Source organism: Heteronotia binoei, chromosome 13 (assembly GCF_032191835.1).
Source record: "Heteronotia binoei isolate CCM8104 ecotype False Entrance Well chromosome 13, APGP_CSIRO_Hbin_v1, whole genome shotgun sequence".
In the NCBI taxonomy this organism is placed as follows: Eukaryota; Metazoa; Chordata; class Lepidosauria; order Squamata; family Gekkonidae; genus Heteronotia; species Heteronotia binoei.
Genome location: NC_083235.1, coordinates 59,186,868 through 59,206,140, shown reverse-complemented (window position 1 = coordinate 59,206,140; position 19,273 = coordinate 59,186,868). Strand labels below are relative to the sequence as shown.

The window sequence follows — 19,273 nt, the reverse complement described above, 5'->3', positions numbered from 1 at the left end:
GTCCATACTGCCAATACATAAAATAGTATGATGTTGTAACTAAAGTAATTGACAGCTGAATTGAAAATAATACCTTGCACCACCCCAAGGCCAACAAAAAGAAGTAAGCAAATAAAAAGAGAAAGAGAGGAGAGTTTAGAATAACAAAGAGTTAAAGTGAGAGAAAGTGAAGGTAAGTTGTATTCTGAGGTATACAGAGTCCATACTGCCAATACATAAAATAGTATGATGTTGTAACTTAAAGTAATTGGCAGTTGAGCTGAAAATAATACCTTGCACCACCCCAAGCCCAGCAAAAAGAAGTAAGCAAATAAAAAGAGAGAGAGAGGAGAGTTTAGAATAACAGAGTTAAAGTGAGAAAAAGTGAAGATAAGTTATATTCCGAGTTAGGAGGTAATGAGAAGTAGTGTATTTCAGAAAAGAAAACCATTTTTCTTCAAAAGATGTGGTCTTGGGAGTTGGAATATATTTTGGACATATGAAGTTGAGCCGTGATTTTCTCCATGATGAATTTTTGTGAACCAGAGTGTGAGTGATGGTAAGGTGTCGGATTTCCATAAGGATGCTGTAGCAGTTTTAACAGCTGTAAGAAGACCATCAATCAGATCACATATGAGTTTCAAAAGCTACACCTACAGTATATTTTCTGTAGTTGATCTTCTTCCTTTGAACCAAGGGGGTGCCTTTCACCTCCAGAGTGAGAGCACAATAGTTTTTCCTGACTAGATTTTTCCTAGCTGGAGGAGTAGTGCCCCTCCTTTTCTTGCCATTGTCAAGATAGGAGCTTCTAGGCTTATCATGTATTGTAATGTTTCTGACCTTAGCTCATTGTAAGCATAAACATTATAAACATATGTTGCTCAGTTCTGTCTCTTAATCCTTTTAGGCTTTGTCATTTTATTCTTATTTTATTCTTTAAAGCAGGGGTGTCGAATGTGCAGCCTGGGGGCTGAATGAGGCCCCCAGAGGGCCCCTATCAGGCCCAAGAGAGATAGAGAAAGTTTATGTGTGTGTTTTGTTGACTTGTTATGCTGGGACTCTCCTGCATGCAACTGGGTTTTGCCTCTACTTTTTCTCTGAATTCATGCCTTCATGGTCCACTTTCTCACTAGGAAAGCAATGTGAACTATTTAGATTAGGAATAACAAGCCAGTGAGGTAGATTAGGCTGAGAGTGTGTATTCAGATCAAGTTCACCCAGCATTGGGGATTGTAGACTGGGGATTTTAACCTAGGCTTCCCATATAAATAGGCTGATACTGACCACTATACATTGCTGTCTCTGTATTCTTGCACTGCCTCATAGGAGTTGTAATTATTTCTCTGGTGAAAACTATAGTTTTGTAGACAAAACACATAGCCCTCAGTCTGTGTCATGGTGCCTTCACATGTTCTTGACCAGCACGAGAAGAAACTTATGTACAAAAGCTCACAATATCCAGCCATTTCGTGTTTTCCTCTGGGTCTTAGGCTCAAAGTATTGACCATGAGATTTCTGGAATGCATGTCAATAAATCAAAAGTAGGTTTACAACTTAGACATACACATCCGAACAACACGCAGACATTGTCTCCAGATTTTGACACAATAATTCAGAGCAAGAGGTGTCAGTTATCAGAGACTGTTAAATAAAACATTGCAAGAGTGCTAATATTTTAAGCATGTTTTATTTTAAGGTTTTTTTTTAAAAAAATCTTTAATTGTGTTTGTCTGTATCCTGTAAAGTTTATATCTCCTCTACCTGGCATTACATTTTGTGGCCCGGCCCAACAAGGTCTCATTTATGTCAGATCCGGCCATCAGAACAAATGAGTTTGAAACCCCTGCTTTAAAGCTTTCTAGCCTAATTTTGTCAATATATGCAAAAAAATAGATTCCATTTTTCTTGAAACTCAGATTCTAGTCTGTTATGCAAGTAAGATATTAGCTTTGCCATTGTCATATACTCATTTAATTTATTTTTCCAATCAATTCTGTACGTATTTCAGCTTTCCATTTAGATTCATATACCACTCTTGCCACCATACCATATATTTAAATAGTTCATTATTACGTTTTGGTATATTAGCTGGTAATATATTTAAAAGCATTTTTTAAAAATTCATCAGGAGGTTAACTTTTAATATCTTTCGTATCTCTTCATGGATCTTTATCCAGTATATTGGGCTTTGTTGCAAGACACCACATATTGTAGTAGGTTGAATCTGTACTCTTGCATTTACAACACGTGGCATTGTAACTCTTGCTTGCTTTTGCAATTTCTTTGGCTGTGATGTACTATCTAAGTAACATTTTGTACCAATTCTCCCTTAGTGTTTGGAATTCAGTGAACTTGATTTCTTTTGTCCATAAGTTTTCCCACTGACTCATAGTAATATTCTGTCCAAAGCTCTTAATCCATTTGATATACAGTCCTTCACTTGTTCTGTTTCTGTGTCATATTGTAATATAATATCATTTTGTATATTTTTCATAATAGATGTTTTAGATCACTTCTGATCATTTGTTCATAAGCCGTTTTCTGTCATAGATGGCCTCCTTTTGCTATTCTTTATATTTTGATGCCATTTGATGATATGTCAGCCATTGGATATTCTTTCCTTTGCTTTGTATATCTTGCCAAGATCTTCTTCGTGGTCTCTGTGCATCACACTGATGGGAGTAGGCGCCAGCGCCGATCTCGATCGGTAAACTTCAAAAGCTGCGGATTTCCGCCCCGACGTCCCAGTGCGCATGCCCGGAGCCCCCCCCCCCGCGCATGCTCACTGGGACAGGAGCGGACATCCCGCCAGTTCTCTTCTGACCGCCGCGCTGATCAGTCGATCTTCTCTGCTACGGTCGGTGAACTTATCTTTGGAAAACTTTTTTCTTCTATTAGTACTAGTTAGATAGTTGTAGTTATAGTTGTAGTTGTAGTATAGTTGTAGATAGTTAGCAGTAGCTGCGGGAGAGCGGGGTAGTTTTTCCCGCCCTTCGGGGGCCCCTCTCCCTACTTTCGTTTTCCCGCCGTTCGCTTTCCCTCGTATGGAAAGACGGTGGGGGGTTTTTCGCCGCTGCTCCTCGTGCGGGAGTAAAATCGCCCCTCCGGACGGGCACGAACTGTGTTTGCTGTGCCTGGGCGAGAGGCACCGTCCTGACTCCTGTCCTCATTGCGCCAAGTTTTCGCGCCAAACGAGGAAGAACAGGGCAGCCCGACTTGCAGCGGCACTGATGGAGCAGGCTCTTTCTCCCCGTCGCCAGCAGGCGGAGCAGACGGAACAGCCCTCCGGTCACTCCGACCAGTCGGCACCGAAGTCGGTCGACACCGACCAGACCCCTTCCGACGCCGATCGCCCTAAGAAAAAGTCGGGCGCGGCGGTAAGTCCGGAATCCTCGACGCCAGCTAAACGGCGCAAGGAGGAAAAAGGGGCATCAGTTGTGAAGGGGAAGAAGGACAAGAAACAGAGACACAAATCGGCGCCGCTTTCCGCACCGGTGTCTCCTGTGGACCCTACGGCTCCGATAGTCCCCCCGCTCAAGCTCTTCGCGTCCCCGATACGCCATTCTGGCACCCCTTTGGAGTCGAGGTCGACGCAGTTGGTCATTTCGGACTCTGATTCAGACATAGAGCCGGGCCAGAGGATCGGTACCGACCGTAGCCCTCTCAGCCAAAGCACCCCTCGACACCGAAGCCCATTGGCTAGACCGAGCGATCGGCCCCGAGACCAATCACCCAGCAGGTCACGATCTCCTCACGGCAAGGAGGAAGGCCGATCGCCTCGTGGAGCCCCGTCCCACGTTCCGTGGGACCAGAGACAATGGCAGTACCTGTATGGGGCTTATCCAGTACAACCACATTACCAATGGTTGCCGCTGCGACGACCCGAATGGGACCAAGCTTCTGAAACATCTTACCGGTCCCGCACGTCCTTTCGCACAGTGAAGGCGGCCCCGTCGGCGTCGGCGGCGAAAACTTCAGAGCCACGCGCGAAGGAACACGAAGTCACCCCACCGGTGAAGCCGAGGTCGACCCCGACAGCCCCAGCATCTCCGAAGCCGATGCAACCGTCGGATTTGTCTGACTCCCCGGACGAGTCTCCCAGGTCGCCCGGAGGTTCGTCTCCCGACGGAGGACCGTCGTCACTGGACGAGCCATCGCCACCGGGAAAGACCTCGGAGGAGCAGCCAATCTCGCCATCGGAGGACCTCAAGTCCTATGGCGACCTAGTAAAGAGGATGGCTCAAACTCTCTCGCTCCTGACGGTTCAGCCACAACCGGTCATTACCGATACGGTTTTCGACATTGTGCAACAAGACACTTCCACCGCTGTGGCACTGCCGCTGACCAACGTTATGTTGCAGACTGCCAAGTCCTCATGGGACAAGCCGGCGTCCACGCCTGTGTCCTCCCGCAGGCTGGACCATATGTACAGAATCCAGGAGTCATCAGCCGAGTTCCTGTACGTACACCCGAGACCGAACTCTGTGGTAGTGTCCTCTTCGTCGAAGGCGAAGAAGACCCACTCCACGCCCCCCGACAAGGAGGGTAGGAAACTGGATGCAATGGGAAGAAGGCTTTATACCACAGGCTCCTTGGGAGTCAAAATTGCAAACTACGCGGCCTGTATGGGCAGATATCAATACGCCCTATGGGACCAGGTCTCCACCATTCTTGGTTCTATCCCGGAGCAGGCGAAGACTTCACTGAGGAAGCTGCAAAAAGAGGGCATGGCCCTCGCAAGACAGCAGCTGAACTCAGCAAAACACTCGGGAGACACGTGTGCCAAAACATTGACCACTGCCATCTCCCTCCGCAGGCATTCCTGGCTCCGGTCCACGGCACTGCAGCACGACACGCAGGCCTACGTGGAGGATCTACCGTTCGACGGTTCGGGATTGTTTAGCTCAAACACAGACTCGGTTCTGCAAGAGCTAGACAAAAGTATGAAGACATCCCGGAACCTGGGAGTATCAAGTCCCCGCACTCCAGCTAAGAGACAGTGGCCAAAGGCGTGGCACAAGAAGCCCTACTCAAAGTCGCCAGAGCAGCAATGGCGCTCCAAGCAGCCAGCGTTTCCGCGGCCCCAGTACCAGCAGAAGCCTAAGTACTCGCCACCCTCTACCCAGGGACCCAGGCAGAAGGGTTCCAAACAAAAGCAGGGCCTTTGACTGCCTCCCACCTCTGAATGGCCCTGTGGACTTGCACAGTATCCGGTTGGCACGTTTCCTCCCTGCCTGGGCCCGCATCACGTCGGACCGCTGGGTGCTGTCAATTATTCAACAGGGCTATGGGATAGAGTTTTCCCACCCCCCACCCACCCCGACTTTCATTTACACCCCTCCTTCGCAGACTCTCCGGGAAGAAGTATGCTCCCTCCTCGACAAGGCCGCGATCGAAAGGGTCCCTGCGCACCAGCTCCGGCGTGGCTTCTACTCCCGATACTTTGCAGTCCCGAAACGGGACGGGGGTCTCCGGCCGATTATGGACCTACGGGCCTTGAACTTGTTCGTGAGATGCGACAAGTTCAGGATGACAACCTTGCAGTATATCCTCCCGCTGCTGGGACAAGGGGATTGGATGGCCACGCTCGATCTAAAGGATGCATATTTTCACATATCAATTCATCCCTTCCACAGACAGTTTCTCCGCTTCACGGTCGGAGAGGAGCACTTCCAATACAGTGCTCTTCCCTTTGGACTATGCACGGCCCCGCGGGTGTTCACCAAGGCGATGGTGGTGATTGCCGCTCACCTGAGACAACAAGGGGTAACGCTCTTCCCGTACATCGACGACTAGCTCCTGGTGGCGGAGTCCAGGGAGTCCTTGCTGCGGCACATAGAAATCACCCTTGCCCTGGTGGAAGAACTGGGACTTCAAATAAACCAGAAGAAGTCCCATCTCCAGCCGGCACAACGCGTACAATTCATAGGGGCGATATTGGATACGCGGCAGTGCAAGGCATTCCTCCCTCCAGACCGCGCGGATGCCATCGTGCGGATGGTAGCGGCATTCTGGCGGAATCCGGTGGTCTCAGCACGGAAGATCCAGAGACTGTTAGGACTTATGGCAGCCACCACGGCGGTGCTCCCCTTCGCAAGGCTGAGGATGCGGACTCTGCAGCTCTGGTTCTTGCGGAGTTTCAAGTGCAACCTGGAGCCGTACTCCCGCCTCCTAACGGTGCCGCCGGATGTGCTGGAGTCCCTACGGTGGTGGGGTCAGAAACAGTGCCTAGTGGAGGGGGCCCCCTTCCACAAACCAGTGCCAGTACTAACGATCACGACGGACGCATCCCTGTGGGGCTGGGGTGCTCACATGGGGGGAATATGCGTGGGGGACAGGTGGCCGAGTCGCTACAGTCAGCAGCACATCAATCTGCTGGAGCTCCTGGCCATCTTCCACGCCGTTTTCTCTTTCCAGACCCTTCTAAAGGGGAAAGCGGTAGCGGTGATGACCGACAACACCACGGCAGTGGCGTACGTCAACAGGCAAGGGGGGACGGTATCCCGCAGCCTCTGCCAACTGGCCATCTCGCTGTGGGAGCTGTGCAGATCGCTGGGAGTTTCCCTGCAAGCAGCCCACCTGCCAGGAGTGAAGAATGGGCAGGCAGATTTCCTCAGTCGCGGAGGAGCCCTGTCTCACGAGTGGGAACTGAACTCAGAGTTCCTGGATCCGGTCTTCCACAGCTGGGGGACACCGGAGCTGGACGTGTTTGCCACGAGGCACAATGCGAAGTGCGACCTGTTTTGTTGCCGGGGGGGAGCGGACCCCTTGGCCCTTGGGGACGGTCTCCTAATCCCCTGGACCCATCATACGGTGTACCTGTTTCCTCCCATCCCATTGTTGACCAAGGTCGTACAGAAACTTCTACGGGAGCGCCCGCGGGGGATCTTGGTGACACCATGGTGGCCGAGGCAACACTGGTTCCCCCTGGTCCTGCGACTGGCCAAGGGGAGATATCACCGATTCCCCCAGGCCCCGGACCTTCTCCTCTCCTATCAGGGCAGGATCCTCCATCACGATGTGCCGCACCTACGGCTGACGGCATGGCGCCTATGATTTCCGACAGGGCGCAGTTTGTCATGCTGAACTCGCGAAAGCCATCTACGAGGCAGTCATATGCAGCTAAGTGGGCGAAGTTCGCGGAGTTTGCGGCCAGTCGCTCTGTGCCTCCCGGTAGAGCGGGGCTGCCCGTGATTTTTGACTTCCTAATTGTGTTGCTGGACAAGGGCCTCGCCCAATCGTCCGTGCGGGTCTACCTGGCAGCCATTTCGGCTCAGCATGAGCGTATAGAGGGCCGGTCGGTCTTCACGCACCCGGACACAAAGCGGTTCCTCAAGGGCATGGCAAGACTGTACCCGGCAATCAGGACCCCTGCCCCAGCCTGGGACTTGTCCCTGGTCCTGAGGGCCCTAACAGGGAGACCCTTTGAGCCCATGGCCTCCTGCTCTCCTCACTTGTTGGCCTGGAAAACAGCTTTCTTGGTGGCCATCACTTCGGCAAGGAGGGTGGGGGAGCTGGCGGCGCTGCGCTGTGACGCCCCTTACCTCAATTTCTCAGCGGATGGGGTGATGCTCCGCCCTGATATTAAATTTCTACCCAAGGTGGTATCATCGTTCCACCTAAATTCAGAAATTTTTCTGCCGGTTTATTTCCCGTCACCGGCTAATGACTCAGAACGGCGCCTTCATGCCCTGGACGTTAAACGGGCGCTATCTTTCTATCTTCACCGCACAAGCCAGTCGCGGAGAGACCCCAGACTGTTTGTGTCGTATGCTGGACCCTCCATGGGTCTGCGGATCTCCTCGCAGCGTTTGTCCAAATGGATCACGGGGACGATCCGCTTGTGCTACATGCTCCACAAGAGGCCGCTGCCCGGCCCTCTGCGGGCCCATTCTACGCGAGCGATGGCAACCTCGGCTGCCTTCATGAAGGGAGTGCCCCTGCAGGACATCTGTAAGGCTGCCACCTGGGCATCAGCTCACACCTTCGTGTCCCACTACGCGTTGGACCTGGGACGGAGAAGAGCTTCCTCTGTGGGCCACGCTGTATTGCAGTCCGTCTCCTCGTGATGGACCGTCGCACCCGCCTCCAGGTAGGCTTGAGCTTGCTAGTCTCCCATCAGTGTGATGCACAGAGACCACGAAGAAGATAAACAGGTTTCCTACCTGTAACTGATGATCTTCGAGTGGTCATCTGTGCAGTCACACTACCCGCCCGACCTTCCCCGCTGCTGACGGTCCCTCCTGAGGGGCTGACGTGGCGGTCAGAAGGAACTGGCGGGATGTCCGCTCCTGTCCCAGTGAGCATGCGCGGGGGGGGGGCTCCGGGCATGCGCACTGGGTCGTCGGGGCGGAAATCCGCAGCTTTTTAAGTTTACCGATCGAGATCGGCGCTGGCGCCTACTCCCATCAGTGTGACTGCACAGATGACCACTCGAAGATCATCAGTTACAGGTAGGAAACCTGTTTATTTGATTCTTCCATGTCTTATCATGTGATCATATGTTAGGTGAACATTTTTTTTCCTGGTACTTACATCACAGTAGACATTAATTGGAGATGTCAATTGAGAGGTAGGTAGGCTTATTCTGTTTTTGCACTGAAATCATATTCTCAGCAGTCTATCTCTCACTCTATGACTCCCATCTTGTTTTTGAATAGCTTTTAATGACTTCTTGCTCCATAAGTAATTGTGAATTCCTTCCTTAATATTAGCTATTCCCAATTTAATATTCTTCTCATCTGGATTTGTAGTCCATTCTGATATCCAAACTAGTGCTGTGTTGCCTGATAATATAGCCTAACATTCTGTACTGCCAAATCTCCTCTCTTTTTCTCATCTTGCATTATTTTAAACCTCACTCTTGACTTTTTTTCATTCCATATGAAGTGGTTTATACTTCTCTGCAATCTTAAAAAACCTTTTCGTTTATATCAATTGGCAACCTTTGAAACAAAAAAGTTAGTTTTGATAAGGCGATTCTGCCTAGCCACAAAATTTTCAGTTTGTCCCATCTTTGCAGATCTTCATAATGCTTGTCCATACTTTTTGGTAATTGTCTTTGTATAGGCTTTTATTTTGTCCTGTTATGTTGATGCCCAGATATTTTATTATTATTATTTTGGTTACAAGGTATCCAGTTAGATCTTCTTCTTGGTCTCTGTGCAGTCCCACACATGGGTCTTGCCGCAGGCAACGGATCCGTACCTCGGAGCTCCAATAGCTCGCCTATAGCGTCTTTTGGCGCGCTTTCCTCCCACCCTGGGGAGCAGGCAGCGACTGCGCATGCCTGGAGCGGGGGGAGAGCGCCCATTCCACCCAGTTTCTTCCCTACCGCCGCCCGGACAGCACCTACCTCGCTGCGTTTCCTCCTTAGCTCACTTTTCTCTTCAGTAATCACTGACATGCCGCAGCTCACTCAGCAGTCTTCTACGGCCGTAGAAGTTATCCCTATCCACTCTCGTTCACCGTCGGTCCACAGCGTAGTTCCTTCCGACTTTTTGGAACCCGACCCGTCTGATCCTACTCAACACCACCCGAAGTCTTCACTTCGAATTGGATCTTTCCAGGACGTCGCGCTTTCACCCCATTATAGGGATTCAGCGACCCAAAGCTCTACTAATCGACTCCGTTCGCATTCTCCAGAGATCCAACACAGACCGCGTCGGATTCCATCACGTTCCCCGACACCTATGCCTCCTTGGTATCGCTCTCGCTCCCCGTGGGGATACCGCGATTCCGGCTCCTCCGCCTACTATGACCGGTATGACCCGTATGCTCGTCCACGCTACGACTACTCTTCGCAGTCACGATCGCCTTCGCCAAGGGTTCGGTCCCGTCATCGCCGATCTCGCTCTCCTTCCTACGAGGGAACTCACCACTCCAGATATCCAGACCTCGGTCGTGATGTCGTTGCCCCTCGGATCCGCTATGACGACTCTCCTCGATCCCAAGTATATGATCCTCACCGAACCCGAGAATACGGTCGATTCCGTGACCTTCCTCCAATCCGGCATTCTCCTCGAACCCGTGACGTCGATCGACATTCTCCTCGAACCCGTGACGCCGATCGACTCCGAGACCTCTCCGACCCCCGAGGATCCGATCACCTCCCTCGACAGCCGGCTCTGTCTCCACTGCGGGATCGCCCTCGGGACCTCAACAAGCCTGTTACAACCCCCACGGCTCCCATCCGGGTTTCTCCGACTCGACCATCTCAGGACACTCACACTCCCAAGCTTCGGGCTTCAGCTTCAGAGTCGGTCGCTCCGCATCACTCACCCAATGCTGACGACTCCCACTCTGATCGGGAATCCTCCCTCTCATCGGATTCGGAGGATCACCCTGGCTCTGTCGCTTCGGAATCTACACCACAGCTGCGCCTTTCACCATCAGACGCTTCTAAAGCATACTTGAACCACATCACCACTATGGCTGACGCTCTCCAGATTGCCCTGCCATCTGACTCTCCTAAGGTGTCAGACATTGTACATGACTTGGTACAGGCTGACTTCCCACCAGGGTCACTCCTTCCGATGCTACCCGTACACCTTGAAGGGTTGCGAGAGGCATGGGACAAGCCGGCCTCTGTGCCGCCCACCTCCAAACGATTTGACTCTCTCTACAGGGTTCATGCCCCAGATGCCAAATTCTTGGCGACTCACCCTGCACCCAATTCCATTATTGTTCACTCTGCAACTAAGGCCAAGCCCTCACGACACCCTACACCACCAGATCGCGAAGGGAGAAAACTGGACACCCTGGCAAGGAAGTTATTCACTCTGGCCTCTACCTATTCTAAGCTCAACAACTACTTGGCTTATTTTTCTGCCTATGTCTTCAATCTAGCCAATCAATTCACACCCTTGATCCCTTCTCTCCCTGAAACATCTCAGAGAATGGCCTCCAATTTGGTTTCAGAATTGTCCAGAGTCTCCAAACAGCAGATAAACACCGTACGACATGCTGTTTCCTGCTCTTCGAGAGTTTTTGCCTCCTCCGTCGCCTTGCGCCGTCATGCTTGGCTGTGTTCTACTAACCTGCAGCCCGACATCAAGCAGAAGATAGAGGACTTGCCCTTCGATGGCCTAGGCCTTTTCCATGCGTCCACGGACGAAGTGTTAACCTCTGTCGATGATGGCCACAAACGCGCCAAACGCCTGGGAGTTTCCCAACCAAACTCCCAGCAGTTCAATCGAGCAAAAACTTGGAGACCATCATTTCCAAAACGACAACGGTCACCAAAACAAAGTGACTACTGGAGGCGGAAGGGTCAGCAACAAAAGCCTCATTTCCAACAGAGACCTAAGCCCCAGCAAACCAAGAAGGCCTCTCTCCAGACCAAGCAGTCTCTTTGACTCTTTCACAGCTCCACTTGCCCTCCAGACTCCACCGTCCTACAGCACACGTCTCCTTCCGTTTCTTCCCAGTTGGAACTCAATCACAACCGACTCCTGGGTGCTGACCATCGTGCGCCTAGGTTACGCAATCGAGTTCATTTCTCCACCTCGCCACCACTACTTCATTTCTACCCCTCCGTCTTCACTCCTCCATCAGGAAATTCTGGACTTGCTCCAGAAAAATGCCATAGAACCCGTTCCTCCTCAACATCGAGGGACAGGCTTCTACTCGAGATACTTTCTGGTCCCCAAGAGGGATGGAGGCAAGCGTCCTATTCTAGATCTGCAAAACCTCAATCGATACATCGAATACAGGAAGTTCAGAATGATTTCCCTGCAGTCCATCTTGCCCCTGATTCCCAGGAATTCCTGGATGGCTTCCCTAGATCTCCAGGACGCTTACTTCCATGTGACCATTCGACCTCAACATCGGAGGTATCTGCGATTCGCCATGGGTCAGGACCACTTCCAATATGTGTCCCTACCATTCGGCCTCTCCACTGCGCCCCGCGTTTTCACCAAGTGCATGGCAGTGGTGGCAGCTGCTCTTCGCATCCGGAACATCCCAGTTTTCCCATATATCGACGACTGGCTTTTCATTGCTCCGACTCAACATCAGCTGCAGAGCAACCTCAACAGAGCTCTCACCCTTCTGAAATCCCTGGGTCTTCGTGTAAATGCTTCAAAATCGCACCTCACACCTACCCAGGACCTCAAGTTCATAGGGGCCCTTCTGCGCACCTCTCTCCATCGTGCCTTCCTCCCCCTGGATCGGGCACTAACTATCATTGCCTTAGCCAAGTCAGTTCAACAACAGCCTCGTCAGTCTGCATTCACAATCCAACGCCTGCTGGGCCTCATGGCCGCCACAACATCTGTCCTTTATTTTGCCAGGCTTCGGATGTGACAACTACAGCTCTGGTTTGTACGAGCCTACCATCCTCAGGCGCAACCGCAGAGCGTTCTACTCACTGTTCCACAGAGAGCACTTCTATCTCTCACCTGGTGGACTATGCCCGACAACCTGCTCGCAGGCATGCCGTTTCTACCGACTCCTCCAATGGCTGTCGTGACAACAGACGCCTCCAAGTGGGGATGGGGAGCCCACTTAGAGGACAAGACCGTCAGGGGGCTTTGGACTCCCTCCGAGAGGGCCATGCACATAAACTGCCTAGAACTGATTGCTGTACACAGGGCCCTCCAATCGTTCCTCCCTCTCATCAGGGACCGGCACGTTCAAATTTCCACGGACAATATGGCAACAGTTTACTACATAAACAAACAGGGAGGCACCAGATCCCTCCGCCTGTGCCGCATAGCCGTACTGCTCTGGGAATGGTGTGTCAAGCACAACATCTACATGACTGCCATTCACCTCCCCGGTGTGGAGAATATCCTGGCTGACTCCCTCAGCAGATTTCGCATAGACGACCACGAATGGTCCATCAATCCGACCTACCTTCGGCGCATCTTCCAATGCTTCGGAACGCCCAAGGTGGACGTTTTTGCTTCCAGGGAGAATGCCAAATGTCCTCATTTTTATTCCAGGAGGGGCAACGATGCCTTCCTTCACAGATGGGCAGGTCCCCTTCACTACTTCTTTCCACCAACCCCCCTTCTGACACGGGTGTTGGTAAAGATAGCACGAGATGGCACCGACTGCATCCTCATTGCTCCATGGTGGCCTCGGCAACCGTGGTTCACGAGACTTCTCCAAATGTCCCGCCACACTTACCGCCGTCTTCCTCCTGTGGGCGACCTTTTATCCCAGGCCAATGGGCAGGTACTACACCACAACCCTCGGGTTCTAGCCTTGGCAGCCTGGAGGATACATCCGCCTGCCTCTCCACAGAGGTAGCCAACATCATCCTCAACGCAAGGAAGCCTTCCACTAGACTTTCGTACCAACGCAAATGGAAGCGCTTCTGCTCATTCGCGGCATCTAACCATCTGCAGCCAGAATCAGTGCCCCTTAACCTGATCCTCCATTATCTACTTTCTCTGCAGAGATCAGGACTCTGCTATTCCTCCTTAAAAGTTCACTTATCTGCGGTTTCTGCGTTCCATAACCCTGTTGATGGCAAAACTGTGTTCTCCCATCCCTTGTCCAAGTCCTTTCTTAAGGGCATATTGCACCTCAATCCACCTGTTAAGCCCTTCGTCCCGACCTGGAGTTTGTCACTAGTTCTTTCCTGCCTGATGAAAGTGCCCTTTGAACCTATGGCTACCATAGACTTTAACCTTCTTTCCTGGAAGACAGCATTGCTGGTAGCCCTTACCTCAGGCAAACGGGCAAGTGACTTATGCGCCTTTCGCCACGATCCCCCCTACACCATTTTCCACAAGGACAAAGTTGTCCTCCGACCGGACCCTGCGTTCCTTCCGAAGGTTGTCTCCCAGTTCCACTTATCGACTTCAACTTCTCTACCCACGTTTTTCTCCAACCCATCCGACCAGGGTCAACGAGCCCTGCACTCCCTGGACGTTAGAAGGGCTTTATCTTTCTACCTTGATCGTACACAACCTTTCCGCAAGGACCCTAATCTGTTTGTGGCCTACGGAAACCCTCACAGGGGACACAAAATTTCTACCCAAAGACTATCTAAATGGGTAGTTAGTGCCATCAGGTTGTGTTACGAACTGGCTAAACAGCCTCTGCCCGAAGGTCTTAAGGCCCACTCTACTAGAGCGGTCTCGACTTCTTCGGCTTTCCTGCAAGGCGTCTCCCTAGAGGACATTTGTGCGGCTGCATCGTGGTCCTCACCATCCACGTTCGTCTCCCACTATGCCTTAGACGTTCGTGCGAGACGTGACGCCTTCTTTGGTCAAGCGGTCCTCAGATCCATCTTCCACTGAAGTCAGGGGTGAGTGCATCCGCTTCCATCTCTATAATATGCTCTGACTTGTTTATGTAGCTAACTTGCTTCTTTTACCAGCACCCTCCTCCAGGACATTTAGCTGGCTAGTCACCCATGTGTGGGACTGCACAGAGACCACGAAGAAGATAAACAGGTTGCTTACCTGTAACTGATGATCTTCGAGTGGTCATCTGTGCAGTCACACACGCCCACCCAGCCTTCCCCGCTGCTGGCCTCCTGTAGTTGTTGCTTAACCTTATATAATGTCAGTGCCAACGGCGGCTGGAAGAAATTGAGTGGAATGGGCGCTCTCCCCCCGCTCCAGGCATGCGCAGTCGCTGCCTGCTCCCCAGGGCGGGAGGAAAGCGCGCCAAAAGACGCTATAGGCGAGCTATTGGAGCTCCGAGGTACGGATCCGTTGCCTGCGGCAAGACCCATGTGTGTGACTGCACAGATGACCACTCGAAGATCATCAGTTACAGGTAAGCAACCTGTTTTTTCTGTGTTTCTTCTTGTTCTTCATTGGTTGTTTTTAACAAGATTATCTTGGTTTTCTTTCTGTTCAATTTGTATCCAGAATTAAGTTCCAAAGCTAGTTATTTGTTCCATTATGTATTTCAAATAAGTATGAGGTCTTGTCACTGTTATAACAACATCATCTGCATAGCTTTTCATCTTAAATTCTTCCTAATCTTCCTTTATTCCAGTAATCCTATTATATTGTCTGATTTTATTGGCCATTATTTCCGTTGCTAGAATAAATAATAATGGCGATATTGAGCATTCTTGGGACTCTTCACTAAGATTCTAGCATTTTAAGGATTCTAGTAATTTAAAAATTTGTTTCCACAGTCCATGTTTTGTAAAACTTTAAGCAGGAACGGCCAAAGCACATTCCCCCCCCTCCTCAGGACCCAACGGCCTCTACCCATACTTACCATCCTGGAGGCATGTGACATCAGACAAGTGGGTCCTTTCCATCACTGAGGAGGGTTACACAATCAAATTCATTCAGGTCCCCGGTTTTCGTCACAACGCCTCTGTCATCAGCGCTCCTGGAAGAAGTACAAAATTTCCCACCAAAAAGAACAATAGATCCGGTTCCATCCAGGTTCAGAGGCCAAGGTTTTTATTCCTGCTACTTTGCAGTGCCCAGAAAGAATGGGTGTGAAGCACAGAGGCCATGTAGAAGATAAACAGGTTGCTTACTTGTAACTGATGATCTTCAAGTGGTCATCTGTGCATTCACACTATCTGCCCTCCTTTCCCACTGTTGTCTGTCCTCCCTAGGTCAGGATCTTCTAGTAGTCAGAAGGAACTGGCGGGATGTCCACCCTGGCCCGCTGAGCATGCATGGTGGGGCTTCTGCTTATGCTCACTGAGTCTCGGCGCAAATATCCAGGGCTTGCTATGTACTGATCAGAGTCAGCGCAGGCACCCTAATCCCACAGTTGTCAATGCACAGATGACCATTCAAAGATCATCAGTTACAGGTAAGCAACCTGTCTTTCTGTTGCTTCGGACCAACACAGCTTCCCACCTGAATCTATATTATTGGTTTGTTTTACTATTTCCCCTTATTTGAAGGGAGTCAAGCAGACAAGCAGGATGTGGAGGGAAGTACCACTTCTCCAGAGCACATGATGCTTTAGGCAGGAAAAACCATTGCACTCTTGCTCTGGATGGGGGAAGAGTGCTCCCTCAGAAGCTTCTATCTTTGATGGGGCTGTGCTTGTGCAGTCCCAATGTGTGCCTGCACAGAGGATACAGTTACAAGTAAGTGCAACCCTGACTTTTCTTGTACTACCATTAGAGAGTTTCCTCCTTTCAGTTGTGAATCTATGCAATACATTGTTCTGGTTGCTTGGGTGCTGCTCAAAATATTGAAAATCAGTAGCTTACCATGGTTAGGAAATACAACCAAATTTCCTTTGTCTCTGTAGATGGTTCTAAAGATAATGAGAAGATGATCTACCTGCAGAGGGTGATGCAGTTTTGCAGACTAAATGACTGGTATAAAATTTACTTTGTCCGAAAGATTACTAACCAGTATGGCCTGGAGTTCACACAGAGCCTTTCCAAAGAACAGCAGTATCACTGGATATTTCCAACAGAAATAATTCAGCAACAACTGGTAATGTAAATTTATCTCTATCAGCTATTTACAACATCTAACTGTTGGCTATTGGGCAGTGATTTAGTGTGGGTGGGGGGTGGGGTGGGCAAATGGAGAATCTGTTAACGGGGGACATTTGAAAGCAGAATAAAAGGGGTTCCGTTATGTTAAGCTTGGCTGCCCAAGCAGAATCTGGTTATCACTGAGCTCAGAGCAAGTAAAGTGGAATCAAGGAATGAGTGAGAAGGTATTTGCCAGGATGCTTTAAAGTCCTTGACATGAGCCTGGGCCAAATTACTCCATAGGCTTATTCACCCTTCTAAAAATTAAGTTAATGCAGGAACTTTAAAATCATGGACGTTAACAAACTACCGTATTTGCCGGCGTACAAGACGACTGGGCGTATAAGACGACCCCCCCCCCCACTTGGTGGCATGTTTTTCAGGGCAAAAAAGTCATCTTGTACGCCGGCAAATACTGTAAGTATCTCTGAAGAGCCTGCTGACCCGGATCTGTCCATCCTTACAGGGAACCACTATCCCCGTCTTGCCAAAACACACTGTCACTTTCATCTCATCGACCCTCCTCCTTCTCCTCAGGTACTTCCCCTCAGGCAGCGGCAAAAGCAGGAAGGGGGGAAAGAAAAGGCGGGGGGAAGAGAAAAAAAGCCACGCAGGCCCCGCTGAGGGGGCACGAGAGCGGCAGTTGGTGCCCTAGCGCCTCTCCGGGGAGGGGAGAAGAACCCCGCCGCTCAATGCGCGCCCCCGAGGCGACGGCTTCGCCTCGTTCCCCGCGCCCCCTCTGCTGCTCCTTTGCCTTCTCCTCAGCCCTTGCGAGCGCGCTCCTGCTGCCGCGCTGTGGGAAATTGGTGGAGGGGGCGGTGGGGAAGAGGAATGGAGGGAGGTGCTGAGAAGGGCCAAACAGGGCCGGCGGCGGGGTTGGTTTCCTCGCGGCCGCTCCAGGAGAGCCCAGCCCGGCTCTTAAAGGGGCAACCGCCCCGCGAGGAACGCCTGGAGAGGGCAACGGCCGCCACACCCCTCGCTCACCTCCCGCCCGCCGTGGAGTTTTCTCTCTTCCTTATCCTCACCTCCAGTAAACTAAATGGTGAAGCGCGGGGCTAAAAGAGGCCGGTGGTGAGCATGCTTGCTCAGAAGTCAGTGTTCCTGGAGCAGTGCTGCTCAAGAGCAGCAGGCGAGGCTGGTGGCACCTTTAAGACCAAGGAAGTTTGATTCTGCGCCCAAGTTTTCATGCGCAAGCACTCTTGGGCAGATATTTGCCGGCGTATTTGCCGGCGTATAAAACGACTGGGCGTATAAGACGACCCCCCCACTTGGAGGCATGTTTTTCAGGGCAAAAAAGTCGTCTTATACGCCGGCAAATACGGTATTAAAACCCCAGCCAAAATATTATAACCCAGCACATTTAGCAGCCTAAAAAGTTCCTTGTAAAACAGATCATAGGCTAGAAGCAGACTATGAGAACAGTTCTAAAAATCAGTGACTTCAGTTAAAAGCCTGGGTAAAATAAATGTTTTTGCCTACCACCTAAAAGTGAGTAGGATAGATACCAGGCAAACCTCAAGTGGAAGAGTCTTCCATGGTCAAAGTGCCACCAATTATAAAATCTTGCCTGTGGTGGCCACCTGTCTCACCTCTGCAAGTGAGGACATTGTTTCTCCCAGGTTGGAGACAGAAGGTGGCACTGGGAGAGAGGATGTCCCCTAGGCATTCTGGATGCCTCTCTGACAGTGGAGACCTAGGTTTCCAACGTTGCCAGGCTGGCATTTTGCCAACTCCATCAAGACAGGCAGCTCACCCCTTATTTTTCTCGCTCCAACCTAGCCATTATAATCCATGCAACAGTCACCTCCAGGCTGAATTACTGTAACTTGCTTCACACAGTCCTGCCCTTGAGGCTGACCCGGAAACTCCAGCAGGTGCAGAATGCAGTGGCCTGTGCTACAAGAACTGCCGTGGTTCCCAGTGGAGTACCAGATCAGATTCCAGGTCCCGGTATTGATCTTTAAGGCCTTTAATGGCCGGGGACCCTTGTATCTTTGGGACCATCTCTCCTGGAAGCCCCCAAGAGAGCCTTGTGCTCTAGTGATCAACATCTGCTAGTGGTCCCTGGCCCTAGAGATATCTGGCTGTCTTTGGCTAGGGCCTTCCGTGCCCTGACCCCCACCTGTTGGAACTCTCTGCCAAATTCCACCTAGGTCCTGTGGGACTTATGCCCATTCCAAGGGGCCTGAAAGGCAGAGATGTTCTGCCAGGCATTTGGTTGGGGGCAGGGATGGTTCCATCTTGACACTCCCACTTCCATTTCATCTTCACCCCTCCTACATGATAACAGCATTTCTAGAATCTGTTGCTAGGGGGTCATACTGTTTTTAAACTGATAAGAACAGATACTACACTTGATCTTAGCCAAAAAGCCAAGAAGCGATGGTCATACTGTTTTTGACATTATTGAGTCTGATTTTATTATTCGTTTGTTGTTATAACTTGCTGTAAACCACACCGAGCCTGAGCAAATAAGGAAGGGTGGCAAAAAAAATGAAATAAATAAATAGATAGAGAGCAGGGCTTGTGTGAAAGATCTTAATTGCAATCAAGAAATCATGGTGTTTTCTAGTCTGATTTCATATTCAAAGTTTTTTAAAAAAATGGGACTTCTTCTGTGTTGTGGCTGCAGAGGCATCAGCCTGGACAGATTGATCGGTTCCTGGCATGGGGCAAAAACTACAAAATGATGCGTGATGCTGTGGGAAAAGCTGTGATAGAAGGCCACTTGAAGAGCATAGAAGCAGCCCTGAAGGTAAAGCCTTTTTCTTTAAATGGCACAGTTGTCTTTGATCGGCCTGAAAGTTGATTGGCCATTGTCTGTTTTGTGGCAAAGAAAACATGCCTCTGTTTAGTTTC

At 50.6% G+C, this 19,273-nt stretch overlaps 1 protein-coding gene and 1 non-coding gene across 2 annotated transcripts in view; one reads left to right on the top strand and one right to left on the bottom strand.

Annotated features, from left to right (window-relative positions):
- The window catches only part of LOC132581012 (E3 ubiquitin-protein ligase RNF213-like), a 187,598-nt gene that overhangs the window by 137,108 nt on the left and 31,217 nt on the right, over positions 1-19,273 (top strand). The window contains exons 48-49 of the mRNA XM_060252031.1: positions 16,180-16,370; positions 19,047-19,169. Coding sequence (XP_060108014.1) covers positions 16,180-16,370; positions 19,047-19,169 — 314 coding nt within the window. The remainder of the gene's footprint in view (positions 1-16,179; positions 16,371-19,046; positions 19,170-19,273) is intronic.
- On the bottom strand, positions 18,603-18,798 carry LOC132582019 (U2 spliceosomal RNA). Its single transcript, XR_009556157.1, has one exon. It is a non-coding gene; the product is annotated as a U2 spliceosomal RNA (small nuclear RNA).